Raw genomic sequence first — 20,764 nt, 5'->3', positions numbered from 1 at the left:
ATGAAGCCAATAAGCGAGAGCCCGATGCTGAGGTAACTATTTTGCAACTAATGTAGATACAGAACACCATCTCCTTTATTCCTTAAATTGCTTCAATTGCTTTTATCACTAGCACATTTAATTGTAATGAATTTGATATATTGCACTACTCTAGATTCTCACATTACATTTTTCCCCAACATAACTCTTACACAGAGCAAATCCTTGCATATCCAACAACAGAAAGGAGGGTGTTTTCTGAGTTTATTCAGCTGGTGGATTTGCACTGTTGCTTCCCGCCTAGTTTGGCTTCAGGTGTTTGGTAAACCTGGACATTCTGCACTGGATTTTTTTTTTCATAGAAAGGAGAAATGTTGAAAGGCTTTGAGAACAAAACAGCTAAATGATTTTTTTATTCTATTTCATTAATATGTTCAGAGCAAAACCTGGCCCAAATTTCAAGAACTGATTTAAATTACGTTCTCTATAATTACCAGAAGCACATGCAGAAGAATGCACTACAAAAAATTACATTTTATATTAGTCCTAGATTCTATGAATGAAATTCCAGGTGTCAAATTTATATCAGAATCACTATGCTCATGCAATAAGGTTTGGGGTAGATGCATGCAATTATTTGATTTGGCAAACTAGACAAAGAAGTGCTTACACAAAGTACTATTTTCATTCTCAGTGTATGGGGAGAACATATCAGAACAGAACAATGATGGAAACTTAATTTTAAATCCAGAAATAAGGACTAAATACATGTAATATTATAGAGGTTTTATTTTTTAAAAAAGTTCAGCTTTTTGAAATAAAACTCTCACTAACTTTATTTTGCATGAAATGACTACCTTGTATAGAAGACTCTGCATTGGCAGCCTTCTTAGAAAGACAGCATACCCTGCTTTTATGAGGAAGGATTAGGATTTGCTTTTAACTCAATACTCTACATTAATGCCTTAGTAAGTTTGGCACCACCCCAGTAAGTAATGTTCTGATTACATCATGGAACTTCAGGTGCCAGTGCGTCTTTAAATATTGAACATAATTCAAGCATTTCCTCCAAACGGCATATTCACTTTGAAATGCAATCTCCATTAGTTCCCTGGAAAGCAGGGTGGAAATGTTCCCTCTCCTTGTGGTTTGTTCATTGCTAACCATGTAAACATGAAACACAAGCCTTTCTGAGAGATAAATCTTACAGAAAAACATGATTCAAACAAAACCCAGTAATACTCAAGCCAACTTTTGCTTATTAAATAATATTTAATCCATATAGCCAGTTGTGCCTAGACTTGGAGAAAACCTTCAAGTTAAAGAGAAATAGAAAAATGGAGAATGGATGGAGCTAGAGAACATCATACTAAGTGAGGTAACCCAGACTCAAAAGGTGAATCATGGTATGCACTCACTAATAAGTGGTTATTAACCTAGAAAACTGGAATACCCAAAACATAATCCACACATCAAATGAGATACAAGAAGAAAGCAGGAGTGGTCCCTGGTTCTGGAAAGACTCAGTGAAACAGTATTTGGCAAAACCAGAACGGGGAACTGGGAAGGGGTGGGAGGGAGGACAGGGGAAGAGAAGGGGGCTTACGGGACTTTCGGGGAGTGGGGGGGGGCTAGAAAAGGGGAAATCATTTGAAATGTAAATAAATTATATCAAATAAAAAAAAAAGACAAAAAAAAAAAAAAAAAAAAAAAAAGAAAAATGGAGAATGGCACACAATGTAGAAATTTCTTTATGAATCTGTCCCAATAAACACGAAGTCCCCAAGGAAAGGTAAGACTCTTCATTATATTTGTCTTCTACAGTAGTAAAGAAGCAATGATGTTCATATCTAATATGTAGAAAGAACTAAAAACTAACAAAACAAAACAATATCCAGAAGATAAATAACCCAATCAAAAATTAGTGAACACAGCTAATGAAAGTTTTCAGAAGGTGAACCACAGATGGCTGGGAAACACTTAAAGAACTCTGAGATGCTCTACCAGCTGATGACTGAGAGAGATGCAGATACTCGGAGCCAAGCACTGGAGAGAGGTCAGGGACCCCAATGGAAGAGTTAGGGGAAGGATGGGGGACACTGAAGAGCATGGCAACCCCATAGGAAGTCAACAGTGTCAACTAACCTTGACCCATGGGAGCTCCCAGAGATTAGAGCATATGTGGGCTGGTCTGAGGCCCCAGGCACAAATGTAGCAGAGTACTGTCTTTCCTGTTCTCAGTGAGAGAGGAGGTGCTAATTCTATAGAGATTTGATATCCCAGGGTGGATGGATGCCTGAGGGGAGGTACCCTCTCAGAGGCAAAGGAGAAGAGGGCTGGGGGAAGAACTCTGGAAGGGGGCTAGGAGGGCAACACTTAGCATGTAAATTAAAAAAGAAATGTTCAATATCCTTAGCTATCAGGGAGATGTGAATCATAACTTCCTTGAGAGTTCATCTTACACCATCACAATGGCCAGTATCCATGAAACAAGATGACAGCTCATGCTGGCAAGAGTATGAGCTATTGCTGGTCTGAATATAAACTGCCCCAAGCCACCATGGAAATCAGTGCGATGGTTCCACAAGAATCTGAGAATAGATTTACTTCAAGATACAGTGATACCTGTGCTGGGCACATACCCTAAGGTCTTTACATTTTATTACACAGATACTTGTTCATTTATATTCATTTCTGCTCTATTAATAATGGCCAGAACTTGGAAACAGCCAGAATGACCATCACCAGATGAATGGACAATGAAAATGTGGTAGATTTACTCATTTACTCAATGAGATGTTATTCTGCTCTTAAAAACAAAAACAAAAACAGCACTCCAAATATGTGTCCGCATGTGTGCACGTGCTCATTGTGTGTTTTTTTTCTAATTCTACTCTGTTTGCTTATTAGATTTTTTTCTTGCCTGTTTGTTTTCAAAAATGACCAAGAAAGAATAAATGGAGTTGGAAGGGCGGGGAGGTGAAGTTGGAAGGGTGGGGAGATAGACTGGATTTTTGAGAAGTTGGACAAGGGGAAACTGGGATCAGCATATAATTTATGAAAAATGTTTTTAATAAAAAACAAGTATCAGGAAAACAATACACATTTCTTGTACAAATAAAAATATGGTTTCAAGAAGGGCGTGCATAAGAACAATGGGTGAGATACCTCAAGAGATCCTCAAATACAGGCTTTAATATCTTATTTAATATTAGACAAAGAGTGTCTTTAACATATTCACTTTCTTATTACAGTGACATAACTTATGTCTATGCCAAGTCTCACATTAATGTGACATCAGAAATTAAAAACTAAATTTTGATATTTTAATTTTATGTTTATGGATGTTTTGTCTACATGTGTATTAGTGCATCAATTATATACAGTGTCCAGGAGACCAGAAGAGGGTAGCAAAACTTTTGGCTCTGGAATTATGGATAGTTGTGAGCTGTGGGCTCTGGAAACTGAACCCAGGTCTTCTTAACTGCTGAGCCTTCTCTCCAGCACAACACGGGCAATGTAACACAAACCATTTCCATGAGGAAAAGAACAATCCGCCAACAAAACAGATACCACAAACATGTAAAGGTTTAGAAAAATAGCTTCCAGCATATGCTTTCTGCAGGTAGAATCTAAACAAGGTTGGATTTCCAGTTTTAATAATGACTATAAAACTACACCAAACTGGATAAATTCATAGTTGATTCTGTGCAGGCCTCTGCTCTAGAAAAAGAAAGGAACAAGATTAAATACTCACAGGCGATTAGTAATAAGGTCCTGCATGCCAAAGATGCAATAGGGGATGATGGAGATTGCAGTAAACAGGAGACAAGAGTATCTGTACATAAGAAAGGCCACTGCTTAAATACTGCCCCTTCCTTATTTCTTTCCTTCCTTCCTTCCTTCCTTCCTTCCTTCCTTCCTTCCTTCCTTCCTTCCTTCCTTCCTTCCTTCCTTCCTTATTGCATATAATTTTTAAACTTATTTTGTTTTAAAAATGTATATGATTGCAAGCCTGCTTGACTGTAAGTTTATCATGTGCATGTATGTATGTATGCAAGCATGCATGAATACAGGTGCCCACAGAGATCATAGGAGACCACAAGAGAATATTGAACCACTTAGAACTGAAGTTACACATTGTTGTGAATCACCACGTGGCTGTTGAGGATTCAACTGGAGTCCTTGCAAGAACATTTAGTGACTTTAACAGGTGATCTATCTCTGCAGCTCTCTTTTAAGTTATACTAGGTAAACAGGAAGCCCAGGTATACAAATTATAAAGCAAGTCAGTCTAGATGTTGATAACATAGAAAGAAAAGTGCAGTGAAAGATTGGGAAGGGGAAGAACGTGAGCCAATGTGCCAATCACCTCTATGGAGAAGAAATATGGCCTGCTCAGGACTTTGAACAAGGTGATAATTTATAAGAAAAAGAAAAGAGAAGGAAGGAAGGAAGAAAAGAAAAGAAGAAAGAGAAGTTTTTGTAAGATATAGATAAATATGTGAAACTTTGTAACCACTTCTATCATCATCTCCATCATCATCTCCATCATCCCTGTCATATCGGAGAGAAAATTCAATCACAGGAGGTTAGAAGTAGTCCACTCAAGACAGCTTTAAGTGTAACTATGATCTCATGCAGTCTTATTTGAGATAATTGCTCTTTCTCGATACCCACCTTTTCCCAAATTCCTGAGATTTATGCTAATATGTCATGGCAATTGTATTTTATTGCCATCATATAAATGAATACAGAAGGCATAGGACACGATGAAAATGAACAACTGCCCTTCATCTCAGAATTCATTTGCTGTGGGAAAACTGTGAAGCCTTAACTTTGACCTCCATGATGTATTTCCTTTAATTTGCTGTGTTCAGCTGAACACGTCTGAGTAATAGGTATTTTCTTGGACACACTAATAAGTTGAATCAGCAGGTTTTGTATGTAGGAGCCATCAGCTGCCTGCCTACTGTCCAATCCAGGTATTGCTTTACTTGGACAGTTTTAATAATGACCCAACTGTATGAATTCATACTTGATTCCAGAAGTCCAAAGATGTACTGACATTCCAGAAAACTATACAAAATAGTTCAAGTTTCCCCCATTGGCCTTAAGTTGGGCCTGTCCTAGTTACCAACAGCTACCAGGAGTATACTAACCTGAAGATGCTACTGGATATATAAAGACGAGGAAAAAGCCAAATCTGTGCCCAAGCAGTTATCTCTTGGTTAAGCATTCTGTACCCAGCATAACTGTCTCTGTTACCTTTCTCTTTTCTTACCTTTCTCATCAATATAAAGAGTTCTTCCTCATTCGTTTACCGTTTACTCACTATCTTCTAGAAGAGCTAGCTCCCTTACCACTTATCCATGCCTTCTGTGTTAAAACATTCTGTCTCCTGCTGAGTCATTATCCAAGTCTTGGAATAACTGGTCTACCTGTTCATTGTTTTTAAACTGTCCCCAGAATAAAAGCTCTGTGAGGGAAGGGCCCTATCTACCTTGTCTTTCTCCAAATTATACTCTTGTGGAATCCTGCTTCACTCAGGATACGTGCCAGTAAGGGAAGGTTCATTCAGGAGTAAGCAACACTCACAGTGCAAGTGAGAGATGCTTCAGAAAGGAGTTTTCCTGAAAGAAACACTATGTGTAGACCACAAATTGAATCTTGCCGATTTTTTGACACCATCAACAAGTACAAATCTGTCTAGGAAAACAGAACCTTTCCAATCTTGAGACTACACAGAAGTTTCCATGCTTGTACACTGACACACAGTTTTACAGTTCTTTGTCAATGACTAACCCCCACCTGCAATTGGTGCTAGAATACATACTGGCAACTCAGAGAGTTGGATATTTGTGAAGAAAGATGAAACAGCCATCTTTCCCCAAACATTAGCCTTCACGTAGGGAGTACAGAGCTGTCTTTATAGGTAAATATGAAGCGTTGAGGGATGAAGTTCACATAGGAACATACACGCTGTGTCGAAGGGAGGATGTTTGCTGAGTCTCACAGCTTTTTAATTGTATTCTGACTCTATGTCCTTTGAACTTCATGCCAAATGTGCCAGATAATCGAGTTTGAATTCTCAGTTGGATGTCCTAAATACACAGTATAAATAAAAGCTGATCAAAACCTTTTCATAACCGTTAAAAGGGTTATTATAGGGCAGGAAAAAAGTGCACCCCCTGCTTAGTGGTGACGGATGCTGTGTTTTACAGTGGAGAATTCATTTCTTAATGTTTGCGGCAATTTATGAAAGCTTTCAAAGTAATGACACACGGAACACCCTCTGAAAAATACAAGGAGATCTGGATCGGCTGAGTGCTAAAGTAGGCCTGGAAGTTACATTTACTTTATACTGCCTCAAGCTTTTGAGTAAACAGAAGGGGAGGGGGAAAGAGCCCTAGGAGAAAGCATTGGGACTGTTGAAGCATTTTGGCAGATTGCAGGCCCTGTTCTTTGAAGTCAGTTACCAACACGTTACAAGGCTTGGTACCAAAGTGAAACATAATATAAGTAGGCTTACCCTTAAAAAAAAAAATACAGCAATGCAAACTTAATGCAATGCACTCTAAATCTATAAAATGTGGGAGGGGACATTTCCAGTGAGAAAGATCATAAATGCACAGTTGTAACTGCTGCTCTGAAACTTAAAATGCCAGGCAGAGTCAACATATATAAAGTTATGAGGAGAAAACTATCTAAGCAAAATTAAGGACAATCATATTAGTGACATGTATTCCCATAATTGAATATTTGACTCTACTTGAATAGCCAGAGGCCTGGACTGGCTTATTGTTGATACCAAGAAGAAGTTGGGGAAGTATAAAGATCGCCTGAGAATTCAAAGACTAGAGGTTTCTTCTGAGAATCAACCATAAAGCTACATTTGCAGCATTTCACAAAGTCCAAGCCTGTGTTACTTAATGCCACGCTGTAGTGCCAGTGCACACCATGTGTGTGTGTTTGTGTGTGCATTGTATGTATCTGTGTGTCTGTGTATGTCTCTGCATGCATGTGCATGCTACCCTTCCAAAACAATGTAAGAGGGCAAGATGAAATTTTTAAGCCAGGCCTATTCTTCCACCTATATCTCCCAATTCACTCAAGAGCTAAGTTCTAAAGTTATCACCTAAATGATGGTGGTGGTATTTCTAGTGAATGGTTAAGAAAACAGAGAAATAGATTATTATCATAAGTTGGGCTATTTAGAGAAACTGACACTCTACTTGATGAGTTCTGCACATTGCCTTATCTTGTATTTTATAAATCTTGAAAAAGAAACATTTTTCCTGTGAAAGGAGGAAAATGGAATTACTTAAGTTAAAGTAACTTCATATTAGAAAACTATGTTTAGTGAAGCATACTTCTGGGTAAACAAGTTAAATATAGGGTAATGGTGTACTTATGTGTGTGTGTGTGTGTGCTGTATACTTGTATGGTGCACACATGTCATATCACCTGAGTGGAGGTCAGAGAACCATTAGTAGGAGCTGATACTTCTACTAGGTGGGTTGTAGAATTTGAACACAGTTTGCAGGCTTGGAGACAAATGCCTTTATCAGCAGAGCCACCGCCCTGCCCCTGAAAACACAAATATTTAAAACTTACAAAGTTTCAAATTCTAACATACCACTATTTTCTTCCCTTAGTGTAATTACTTTCACACCAATGTTTTCATATTTTCCTGAGTATGAGAATACCATGACACATAGCTCTAACAATAGAGCAGAAGGGTCCTTTGTTTTAACTAAGAACTCAGTAGTTACAAGTGGTTAGGAATGAAAGCGGTATTAACCTGGCCAGACTTGGCAAGATGTTCAGTGATGAAGGAGAAAGAGAGCAACTACCTACTGTTGGGTTTTAGGGAACTTTCCAGAGGCCACGGCCTATAACCAGAGGGATGAACATGGCATGCGGAGTCTTTAGTCAAGATCCAGTTCTTCCTAAATCCTAAGAAAGTATGTACAGGGGATGCAAGACACCCTTTCCAAAGAGGCTTCCTAGAATTCTGCTTGCATTTATACTTGCCCTGCTTAAAGTTTTTATACAGAATATATATCATTTATGTAGACACCTTCTACATGAGTTCTATCGAGGAAGATCAGGCTACCCCACAGGGAGCTCCACCATGTTATTTTACTGTAGGTTTTCTTCCCCAGAGATCCAGCATCTAGGTTTTATGGTCAGGAAGCAGGGGAGTGCTGGTAGAGCAGCTCTACACAGGGATACTCACTGAAAATGCATACTGTTCAGGTTTATATGTGGAGAGCTCACTCAGTCAGAAATCAAGAAAAACTTCGTGTAGCAGTATACTACAGGACAGCCACAGCACACATAAAAGTGGAAAATGACTATAACATAGATGAGTCACCAGGATTCCCGGAACTCTAGAACATAAGAGGACCAAGGGTGTACCTCTAGATAGATATTTGACATGCTGAAAAAGGACCTAGAAATGTTCATTTGGATAGAAAATATCACCATAGTTGCACTTAGCATAGGATGCTATTTCTCATTATTTGTTCATTGGAGAAGAATCTACCTGAATTCTAATGTATATCAGGTTCATCACCACTTAAGGATAGATCTTGTCTTCATTGTTAAAAACTAATGAAAACAGCAAGTGGACTTATTATTCTGGGGAGAACATTTCTATGAAACTGCAGGCAAGAATTCTTGCCAAAATTACACACAAGTCAGTGTAGCTTATGAAAATCACAAGCTTATGGCAAATTGTTATTTTGGAAATGCATGTACTCCATAAAAAGTTGAACTGAATGTTGTTTAAATTTCAGAAAAAATACAAGTTGAGGATACAAACTGTTCAGACACAGCCCAAGCTTTTAGAAGGAGCTCTACATTCCCTGACAGTTTCTCTAAGGTAATCTGAAAATTAAAAATAAACAGAAAGGCTTGGAGTAAAAGAAATTAATGTCGTTAAAAGTAAGTTTTATAGAGGCTGTTACCCTGAAAACTGTATTAGTAGATGTCTCTTCAAACATATCAAAAATATTTAAAATAATTCTGGGCTTTTATTTTTTAAAAAATAAAGCTATAATGTCTAACTTTTGGTTTTGGTTGTTGTTTTATAATTTTTGTCTTTTATATTATATTGTATCTACAGAAGTTACCAACTACCTTCAAATCCACTGTTTTTTACCTTGGCTTTCCCTACTTTATTTCAAGAAAAGATCACTCTATTCTCCTAAATCATTTGATAATGATGTTACATGTCTGTATCAGCTTATGTTAGTATATTTTCAAAACACTCTAGAGTGTATAAAAATAAAGGAAAACGAGTGTTGGAGAAACCATCACATTGTACCCTACAACATGCATCCTTCTATCTGTAGATGTTGAAGAGAAAACACTCTTCAAACTATTCCACAAAATAGAAAAAGAAGGAACACTACCCAATTCCTTCTACGAAGCCACAATTACGCTGATACCAAAGCCACACAAAGATCCAACAAAGAAAGAGAACTTCAAACCAATTTCCCTTATGAACATCGATGCAAAAATACTCAATAAAATTCTTGCCAACCGAATCCAAGAACACATCAAAACGATCATCCACCATGATCAAGTAGGCTTTATCCCGGGAATGCAGGGTTGGTTCAATATACGGAAATCCATCAATACAATCCACTACATAAACAAACTCAAAGAACAAAACCACATGGTCATTTCATTGGATGCTGAAAAAGCATTTGACAAAATTCAGCATCCTTTCATGCTTAAAGTCTTGGAGAGAACAGGAATTCAAGGCCCATACCTAAACATAGTAAAAGCAATATACAGCAAACCGGTAGCCAGCATCAAACTAAATGGAGAGAAACTTGAAGCAAGCCCACTGAAATCAGGGACCAGACAAGGCTGCCCCCTTTCTCCTTATCTTTTCAATATTGTACTTGAGGTACTAGCTCGGGCAATTCGACAGCATAAGGAGGTCAAAGGGATACAAATTGGAAAGGAAGAAGTCAAACTATCATTATTTGCAGACGACATGATCGTATACCTAAGTGACCCAAAGAACTCCACTAGAGAGCTCCTACAGCTGATAAACAACTTCAGCAAAGTGGCAGGTTATAAAATCAACTCAAGCAAATCAGTGGCCTTCCTATACTCAAAGGATAAGCAGGCTGAGAAATAAATTAGGGAAATGACCCCCTTCACAATAGCCACAAGCAGTATAAAGTATCTTGGGGTGACTCTTACCAAACATGTGAAAGATCTGTATGACAAGAACTTCAAGACTCTGAAGAAGGAAATGGAAGAAGACCTCAAAAAATGGGAAAACCTCCCATGCTCATGGATCGGTAGAATCAATATAGTTAAAATGGCCATTTTGCCAAAAGCAATATACAGATTCAATGCAATACCCATCAAAATCCCAACTCAATTCTTCACAGAGTTAGAAAGAGCAATTATCAAATTCATCTGGAACAACAAAAAACCCAGGATAGCTAAAACTATTCTCAGCAACAAAAGAAAATCTGGGGGGATCAGTATCCCTGACCTCAAGCAATACTACAGAGCAATAGTGTTAAAAACTGCATGGTATTGGTACAGTGACAGGCAGGAGGATCAATGGAACAGGATTGAAGATCCAGAAATGAACCCACACACCTATGGCCACTTGATCGTCGACAAAGAGGCTGAAAACATCCAATGGAAAAAAGATAGCCTTTTCAACAAATGGTGCTGGTTCAACTGGAGGTCAGCATGCAGAAGAATGCGAATTGATCCATCCTTGTCTCCTTGTACTAAGCTCAAATCCAAATGGATCAAGGACCTCCACATAAAGCCAGACACTCTGAAGCTAATAGAAAAGAAACTGGGGAAGACCCTTGAGGACATCGGTACAGGGAGAAAGTTTCTGAACAGAACACCAATAGCGTATGCTCTAAGAGCAAGAATTGACAAATGGGACCTCATAAGGTTACAGAGTTTCTGTAAAGCAAAGGACACCATCAAGAGGACAGATCGGCAACCTACAAATTGGGAAAAGATCTTCACCAATCCTACATCAGATAGAGGGCTAATATCCAATATATATAAAGAACTCAAGAAGTTAGACTCCAGAAAACCGAACAACCCTATTAAAAATGGGGTACAGAGTTAAACAAAGAATTCTCACCTGAAGAACTTCGGATGGTGGAGAAGCATCTTAAAAAATGCTCAACTTCATTAGTCATTAGGGATATGCAAATCAAAACAACCCTAAGATTTCATCTTACACCAGCCAGAATGGCTAAGATTAAAAATTCAGGAGACAGCAGGTGTTGGAGAGGGTGTGGAGAAAGAGGAACACTCCTCCACTGCTGGTGGGGTTGCAAATTGGTACAACCACTCTGGAAATCAGTCTGGAGGTTCCTCCGAAAACTGGGCCCCTCACTTCCAGAAGATCCTGCTATACCACTCCTGGGCATATATCCAGAGGATTCCCCACCATGTAATAAGGATACATGCTCTACTATGTTCATAGCAGCCCTATTTATAATTGCCAGATGCTGGAAAGAACCCAGGTATCCCTCAACAGAAGAGTGGATGCAAAAAATGTGGTATATATACACAATGGAGTACTATTCAGCCATTAGAAACAATGAATTCATGAAATTCTTAGGCAAATGGATGGAACTAGAGAACATCATACTAAGTGAGGTAACCCAGACTCAAAAGGTGAATCATGGTATGCACTCACTAATAAGTGGTTATTAACCTAGAAAACTGGAATACCCAAAACATAATCCACACATCAAATGAGATACAAGAAGAAAGGAGGAGTGGCCCCTGGTTCTGGAAAGACTCAGTGAAACAGTATTTGGCAAAACCAGAACGGGGAAGGGGGAAGGGGTGGGTGGGAGGACAGGGGAAGAGAAGGGGGCTTACGGGACTTTCGGGGAGTGGGGGGGCTAGAAATGGGGAAATCATTTGAAATGAAAATAAATTATATCGAATAAAAAAATTAAAATAAAAATCTCCTACATTGAACCACAACAGTGTTTTAGTCAAAAGAGTGATGCGCTAAAGTTCCAATCATAAAGCGATGCTAAGGAGTTTATCAGACTCTCAAAGAAATAAGGGTTAGAGAAACAACTGGTTATCACTTTGAAAAACTGCATATAGACAACGTTTCAGGAAAATAGGTTCTGCAGAAAGTTTTTCTTATTTCTGTCATGAGCTGTGCTTTGATGAAAGCCAGGTTTCCTTTACCAGATATGTGTTTCACAAAGTCAAAATCTCTCTTCATTCCCATTCAGTTCTTGTATGCAAGGACTAAGGATTGAGAATGTCTTCCACATCTTTTAGGTCTCGTGACTTAGGGATTCCTCCCAGGGAAAAGTACACTTTGAAAGTTACATCTAAAGACATTCAAGAAAACAAATTACAAAAATATAAAAGCTACACTTTGTCATTACTTTGAGATTCTCTATGCTGGCCACTTTTCAGCAGAGGTAATGTTCCAAATCTGTAGCAGATTTTTTAATCAAATATATTATACACATGAAATTTTGATTTGACAATTTTACTTAACCTGCAACATGTACTTGTGTTTGTGTTAATAGCTTCTGCTAGCATAACCTAAACCAGATGATCTGAGTATGGATACTAACAATGGTGCCTAAAGTCTATATTTTCTGCAGGGAAACAGCACTGGGCTAACTCGCAGTGGGCACAGCTCTGAAGGAAAGGGAACTAGATATTAGCAGGGTAGTCGGCTTGAGAATTATCCTAACAAGAGCATGGCTGCAGGCTCGGAAACATTCTACTAATTATTTAAGACAGGTAAAAAGCCAATTTTACAACATTTTGGGGGAATGAAATTTGTTCCATTTCCAAGGACAATTTCTGCCAGAATCAGAAGCTTAATGTTTCCATTTCCACTCCACTTCTGAGAAAAGAGTGAATACGCAAGGTTAAAAATAGAAGTTTTCAAAAAAAAATAAGGTCAAGAACTAGAAGAGGAAGTGGAGTCATCTTCAGACATGCCTTTGCTCTGTCCCTGTATTCCCAACCCACCCCAGGCCTGGGGAACGGGGAGGCAGTCAGTGTCCTCCCTTTGCATGGCTCTGTGGTATCTGGAATGAGAACAGAGCTCCAGCGGTCTAAGTTTCAGCTTACCATATAACTTGCCTTTTCATTTTTAAAGACAAGATAACTATGTTAGGAAATCAAGAATTTATGGAGCAAACTTTGGGCTAAGAAATCAACCTTAGTCACCTTAATGAAGATGTCAATTTAGGTCAATATGAGGATCATGGGCATTCACACAGTGACAATAAGAAACGACAAAGAACAACAGGACAGTTATACCCCAGGGCTCTGCATTCTGTGGGTCAAACACTCATGCAAACTCTAACCCTTAACCACAGCTAATGTAGCTACGGACCAGTACAAGGTTGGTTTGAAGACCACAATGCAGCACATACTTAATGCCAGGTAGCTTTGTACCTACCTCAAAGCCAGGGCTCACAGGAGACTGAAAGATGAAGTTGAAAGAGCAAAGGGTAGGCAAGGGAGAATAAAGAGGAGAAAAAGAGAGAAAAACAAGGTTACTAGGGAAAAGTAATGCATATTAGACAATGCTGATTAACACACACACACACACACACACACACACACACACGTGTGTCATCAGACCAAAGCAAAACGCTGCACTAGTCAGCTTTGTGGACACACCAAACCCAAACTGGAGAATGCTTTTAAAATTGAAGTGTAACAGGAGGTACTAAAGTCGCAGATGCAAAACATTTTGAGATGTGAGTAGTGGTTAAAAAAAAAGATCCATGGTCTTAGTGATGAGGGAGGGTTTTATACCTCATTGAGAACAAATTAGAGTCAAAATGAAGTATTTTTGACCTTTAAGTAAAAGATTAGGTTTTCTTCAAAATAATTCTTGCTCTCAATATGAAATGAAAGAAAAGGTCATTAGTGTAATCAAATATTGCATGGCTGTTATTTGCCTGCAGTCAGTTGAAAGTGAGCTGGGAAGTGTAATCACAGTGTGTTTGGGGATACCTGGGCTGCCCAAGGTAAGAGCTGCAAGAAGACAGGTGCAGGTAGGGATGAGATAGCCTGGTGGTTAAGGACCATGGCTGCTCTTCCAGAGAAGCTGAGAGCCAACATAGCACCCACCTGGCAGCTCACAACTCGCTGGAAATCGAGTTTAGGGGGAGCTAATGCCTGTCTCTCACTTCTGCTGACACTAGGCATGAAGGTGCTGCACAGAACACCCACACACATAAAATAAAATTTAAAGACTTTAAATTATTTAAAAAGAGTGCAGATATGTTTATGGTGCATTTTTTGGTGTATGTGCATGCTGTGGATTTCTGATTTTACTCGAACTTAAAGTATCATTTGAAAGAGAAAAAATTAAAATTTTAAATTAAATGCTTCCATAAAAAATACAAAGTAAATAATTAAGCAGAGAGCACTTATTGGAAATTTATATTGAATGTATTCTTTTTTAATCTCTCTTTTTAAAACACAGGAAAAGATGAAGGTAGTTGTTCTATTTGATAGTTAGAAACCAAAACAAAAGTGAACTCTGGTGAAAATATTCTATAAAACCTGTAGCAATGTGCTCTGATGTAGTGATTTTCTTCCTGCTTGCTAAACAAGTTACTGTGCCTTCAGAAAAATTGTATTACTTGTTTCTGAAATCTCTATATCTTGATTTGTAGTATGCACGCATTTACTCGGGGACACTGGGGCTGTGCACAGTTAGACTGAGGTTTTACCAAGGTAACTTGGCATCCCAGTACTAGCTAAGCAGTTTGCGACTTGATGAGAAAAACTTGGACCTAAGGGATAACAACTTCTCATTTGAACATAGACCTAAACATGGCTTCTGAGGGAAAACCATGGTCATGTATGTATGTAGGGCAGAAAAACAAAACAAAACAAAACATCAAATAAGTTTCTCAATTTCCAAAACAAGAGAGTATCCTAGTCATCATTGCACATGGCATCCAAAATTCAGTGTTCTCTTCACTATAGGAACTGAAGACCTTTCTGTCTGGCTTCATGCCAGAATTTATCATTCAGATCATGTATGTGAGGATGGACAAGGCAAGGTGCATTAACTCGGTAAAATTTATCATTTTCCAAAAAAGTACTTTCTCATAAAATATCTATTGATTGTATGTGGGGGGAAAGTTTTTCAATATTGATTTAGGTTAAGAACACCGCCTTCATTATTGCAATATTCCTTTGACCATGAATTATGCTCAGTAGCTACTATAGCTTCCACTACATGGATACTCCATGAAGCACTTAACAATTTTATCTTCACAAGGTTGATTTATTTGCATTTTTGCATGTTCCCGTGTGTATGCATGTTCATGTATGTGCTGGAATGTGTATGTGTGTGTATACATTAGTGTGTGCATACATGCAGAGGCCAGATGTTGACTTGGGGTATCTTCCTGATTACTCTCCACTTTATACTTTGAGGAGAGTTCTCACTTGAACTCACAGCTTGAACACCCTTCTCTTCTGCCACGCTATGGGATTACAGGGAGTCTAATATGCCCATGTAGCTTTAATGTGAGTGCTGGGGATATTAATTCTGGTCCTCACACACGTGTTATAAGTGACAGATCCACTGAGCCACCTCTTCAGTCTTGTTTGAAGAAACTGTTAAATAGCTGTTTTCTAGAAAAACACTAGAAAATTGGACAAAACTCTTTTGTCATCCTGTTGATTTAGAATCATCAAAGGTTTCCATAGATCACCAAGAAAGAAAGCCATATTACACTGCACATTCCATATGTATGTGTTAAAATGCAATAGCTTTTCTTTTGCTTTGGCTTGGCTCGAAGAAAGATCATATGAATTACATTGCTGTGTCTTTGGCAAAAATGTCAGCACACCATGCCATTTTAGTTTGACTACATTATCTAAACTGTATTTATTTTTAATGAATAATGGCAGGTTTCTAAACTCATTTCTAAACCTATTTTAACTGAATTAAAGAAATCTGGTGATTTAATGAGTAATAATTGTCAGATAACATGTTACCCTTACATGATCTCTGATAAACATCTCCAATGATGTTCTATTTGGACATCTCTAATACACATTCTGATCAGAGGTTCTCAATCTATGGGTCATGACCCCTTTGGAAATCACATACCAAATATTCTGCATATCAGACATTTACATTATTATTCATAACAGTAGAAGAATTACAGTTATAACAGCATCAAAATTATTTTGGGGGAGTCACAACAACATCAGAAACTGTACATAAGGGTCACAGCTTTAGGAATATTGAGAAACACTGTTTTCGATTACTTTTTTATTCACTTTACATCCTGATGTAAATGCTCCCTTCCTTCACACTTCCCAGTCAGCCCCTGGCTCCTCCCCGGCTCCTCAAGGTTCCACCCAACCCTGGGACATCTAGTCTCAGCAGGACTAGGCACATCCTCTACTTAAATAATTTTTAAGTTGTAATTTATAAGAACTTTATACGGGTTAAAAGTTTTAGGTATAAATCCTGACAAGCTTTCAGATGTGCTATCATGCTGCTAGTGTATATGCTCTCCAGTTTCTTTTTGGAGGCACTCAGAGCTATGAGATTTCCTCTTAGCACTGATTTTATTGTGTCCCACAAGTTTGGGTACGTTGTGGCTTCATTTTCATAGGCTTCTACAAGGTCTTTAATTTCTTATTTCTTCCTTCACCAAGTTATCATTGAGTGTTGTTCAGCTTCCACATGTATGTGGGCTTTCTATTGTTTTGTTTTTAATGAAGAGCAGACTTAGTCCATGGTGATCTGATAGGATGCATGAGATTATTTCAATATTTTTGGATCTGTTGAGGCCTGTTTTGTGACAGACTATCTGGTCAATTTTGGAGAAGGTACCACGAGGTGCTGAGAAGAATGTATATTCTTTTGTTTTAGGATAAAATGTTCTATAGATATCTGTTAAATCCATTTGGTTCATAACGTCTGTTAGTTTCACTGTATCTCTGTTTAGTTTGTATTTTCATGATCAATCCATTGATGAGAGTGGGGTGTTGAAGTCTCCCACTATTTTTGTGTGACGTACAATGTATGCTTTGAGCTTTAGTAAAGTTTCTTTTGTAAATATGGGTGCCCTTGCATTTGGAGTATAGATGTTCAGAATTGAGAGTTCTTCTTGGTATATTTTTCCTTTGATGAGTATGATGTATCATTTCTTTTCTTTTTTGATAAGTTTAGAATGGCTACTCCATGTTTCTTGGGACCATTTGCTTGGAAAATTATTGTCCAGCCTTTTACTTTGAGGTTAGTATCTGTCTATCACTGACGTGGGTTTCCTGTATGCAGCAAAATGTTGGGTTCTGTTTATATATCCAATCTGTTAGTCTGTTTTTTTATTGGAGAATGGAGTCCATTGATATTGAGATATTAAGGAAAAGTGATTGTTGCTTCCTGTTATTTTTGTTGTTAGAGGTTGAATTCTATTTATGTGGGTATCTTATTTTTTGGTTGATTAAAAGAAGATTATTTTCTTGCTTTTTCTAGGGTGTAGCTTCCCTTCTTGTGTTGGAGTTTTCCATTTAATTATCCTTCGAATGGCTGAATTTGTTGAAAGATACTGTATAACTTTGTTTTTGTCATGAAATTTCTTGGTTTCTCCATCTATGGCAATTGAGAGTTTTGCTGTGTATAGTAGCCTGGGCTGGCATTTGTGTTCTCTTAGGTCTGTATGACATCTGCCAAGGCTTTTGTAGTCTCTGGCAAGAAGTCTAGTGTAATTCTGATATGTCTACCTTTATATGTTACTTGACCTTTTTCCCTTAGTGCTTTTAATATTCGTAATTTGTTTTGTGCATTTGGTGTTTTAATTATTATATGATGGGAGGAATTTCTTTTCTGGTCCAATCTATTTGGAGTTCTGTAGACTTCTTGTATGTTTATGTGCATCTCTTTCTTAAGGTTAGAGACATTTTCTTCTGTAATTTTGTTGAAGATATTTACTGAAGATATTTAAGTTGGGAGTCTTCACTCTCTTCTATACCTATTATGCCTACGTTTGGTCTTCTCATTGTATCCTGGGTTTCCTGGATGTTTTGGGTTAGGAGCTTTTTGTATTTTGCATTTTCTTTGATGGTTTTCTCAAAGTTTTCTAAGGTATCTTCTGCACCTGAGATTCTCTCTTCTATCTCTTGTATTCTGTTGGTGATGCTTGTATCTATGACTCCTGATCTCTTTCCTAGGTTTTCTATCTCCAGAGTTGTTTCCCTTTGTGATTTCTTTATTGTTTGCACTTCCATTTTTAGATCCTGGATGGTTTTGTTCAATTCCTTCACCTATTTGTTTGTGTTTTCCTGTATATCTTTAAGGGATTTTTGTGTTTCCTCTTTAAGGACTTCTACCTGTTTAGCTGTGTTCTCCTGTATATCTTTATGAGAGTTATTTATGCCCTTCTTAAAATCATCTATTAGCATCATGAGATGTGATTTTAAATCCAAATTTTGCTTTTCCAGTGTGTTGGGGTATCCAAGACTTACTGTGTTGGGAGAACTGGGTTCTGATGATGGCAAGCAACCTTGGTTTCTGTTGGTAGGGTTCTTGTGCTTGTCTTTAGCCATCTAGGTATCTCTGGTATTAGCTGGTCTTGCTGTCTCTGGCTGGAGCTTGTCCCTTCTGTGGGCCTGTAAGCCTTTGTTAGCACTCCTGGGAGACCACCTCTCTCCTAGCAGGACCTGGGTACAGAGGGCTGTGGAACAGCCTTAGCTCCTGGGTACAGATGGTGACCAGAAGGATCCTGTTCCAACTGCTCCACTGTTCCTGTGCCCTGTGAGCTTCTGGCCCAGTCCCACTTTGGACAGTTATTAGAGATAGTAGAGATCTCACCTCTGAGCCCAGGAGTGAGAGTACTTTTGGGAGACCAGCTCTCTTCTGGTGGGACCTGTGTACAGAGGGCTGTGGAACAGCCTTAGCTCCTGGGTGCAGAAGGTGACTAAAAGGCTCAACTAAAGAACTTCAATGCAGAGTGTATAGTGGCAATTATTTTAAAATAGAAATTTTGAGTAATTAATTTTTATAAAAATATCCTTTATTCTAATTGATTCAAAAATACAGGATTACCTACAATCACATATATATCTTCTGAACATTACAAAGTAATCATATTCATGTAAGTATTACAACAATGTAGCACTTATATTTCAAAAAAAGTTTCAGCTAACTTTTGATTGGAAAACAGAGGCAATGTCAGAAAAAGCACAATATAAGCATAGACTAGAGATACTTCCTATTGTAAAGGTGAATGGCCATCTGACATGTGGCTTACAATTACAGATGTCATACATAACTCCAAAACTTATTTCCGCTCAAGTTTAAGGTGGATTTACTTGACCTTAGTAATTCTTTTGTTTTTCATCAATTTCTGTAATAACTATGATATTATGTGCAGTGAATGGTTGATGATAAGAGAAAGCTGGAGCTTCAAGCCATTAGCTGTTTCAGAACTCCATTCTTGTTGTAAATAACTTACACAACCATCACTCTATTCTTCTGTCAATGTGTGAAAAATTAATTTACATAACAAATGCTTTCATAGGGTCCATCAGTAATTTTACAGGCACAGAAATATTTTAATAATTAAGTGCGGTTATTTTCATGGTACTTGGAACGGTCCATTGATAAGCTTGTATGAATAGCAGTAATGCCAAGCAGTAAAGCTTTGGTGTTTTCATAAAGGCAAATTTCAGAAGAAATATTCAGTATGCCACAGATACTTGAGTACTCTGCAGAGGCCATATCTTGCAGCACTAACACATTTGTTCACGCTGCTCAGGCTTTATGACCATGATGAAGCCTCACATATTTTTCAGTTTCATAAATCTCAGGGAAGAAAGCAAACTCAATTTTGTTGGATTTTTGATCATGTACTGACCAACCAACAATGGAGACCCAGTGGAAACACAGTCATTAACATGGGGACTATGTCTCCCTCCCAGCATGCTTTCTTGGCCTGACACTGATATCATAACATCCTCCCAATTTCTCAAGTGAGTGGGGAATGCATAAACAGCAGGTCATACCAGTAGAGGCTCATCTGGGGCACTGGTAGAGAACTCAGCAGATGCTGTGCGGATAGTACCGAGTCCAGTGAGGGAAACATTTGAGAGCCTTCTCCTTCTCACCCCACTGCAATTGTTGGGGATTTTAAACGCACATCTCTTATGGTAATTCAGACCACATCCTGAAAAACAAACATAAAAATAGCTCTCATTTCACCAGAAATTAAATCTATTCCATCATTACTTATAAATTAAGAATTTGAAAACATAGCACATCATTTTGCTGTGATGATATTTGGAAATACAAATTTTCCTCTGTGTTTTCTCTGAGTCTGTTCCTTATTTAAACATGGTTTTCAGATTCCTACTTTATTGTAAAAAAGTCAACAACTTCCCTGGTTGTTTGGTTGTTTAATTTTTATTTATGTAGTTTTTGACATTCTGAATATAATGAAGTCAGGTTTAGAGAGATCTACAAATATGTTTACAAATAGATTAAACCATTTTTAGCTGCTGTGGTTTTAAAAGTGTATGGGCACATAGAGGAGAAAATTAATTATAGTTTATTACAAGTTTGGCATGACACTGATCTTAAGCTTGTCTCTGCAACTTGTATACATTACCTGTTTGAACAAAGTAGTTTATTTCACTTATAGATGGGAATCTATAAAATGGAGACAAAAATAACTGCTTCATAGAATCAAGATAATATAAAGTACGTACTACTTGTTCGTTTCCAGGTAGC

The 20,764-nt window shown here is 38.0% G+C and overlaps 1 protein-coding gene across 3 annotated transcripts in view; it reads right to left on the bottom strand.

Annotated features, from left to right (window-relative positions):
* Prkd1 (protein kinase D1) overlaps positions 1-20,764 on the bottom strand; it is a 316,195-nt gene that overhangs the window by 68,974 nt on the left and 226,457 nt on the right. For 2 of the 3 annotated variants that reach the window (XM_052185895.1, XM_052185897.1), the window contains exons 4-5: positions 20,041-20,201; positions 13,448-13,471 (exon numbers count right to left, since the gene is read on the bottom strand). In XM_052185895.1, the coding sequence (XP_052041855.1) occupies positions 13,448-13,471; positions 20,041-20,201 (185 nt within the window). The remainder of the gene's footprint in view (positions 1-13,447; positions 13,472-20,040; positions 20,202-20,764) is intronic. The other variant, XM_052185898.1, reaches the window with a different exon arrangement.

Source organism: Apodemus sylvaticus, chromosome 6 (assembly GCF_947179515.1).
Source record: "Apodemus sylvaticus chromosome 6, mApoSyl1.1, whole genome shotgun sequence".
Taxonomy (NCBI): Eukaryota; Metazoa; Chordata; class Mammalia; order Rodentia; family Muridae; genus Apodemus; species Apodemus sylvaticus.
This window is presented reverse-complemented; position numbering and strand designations above follow the sequence as displayed.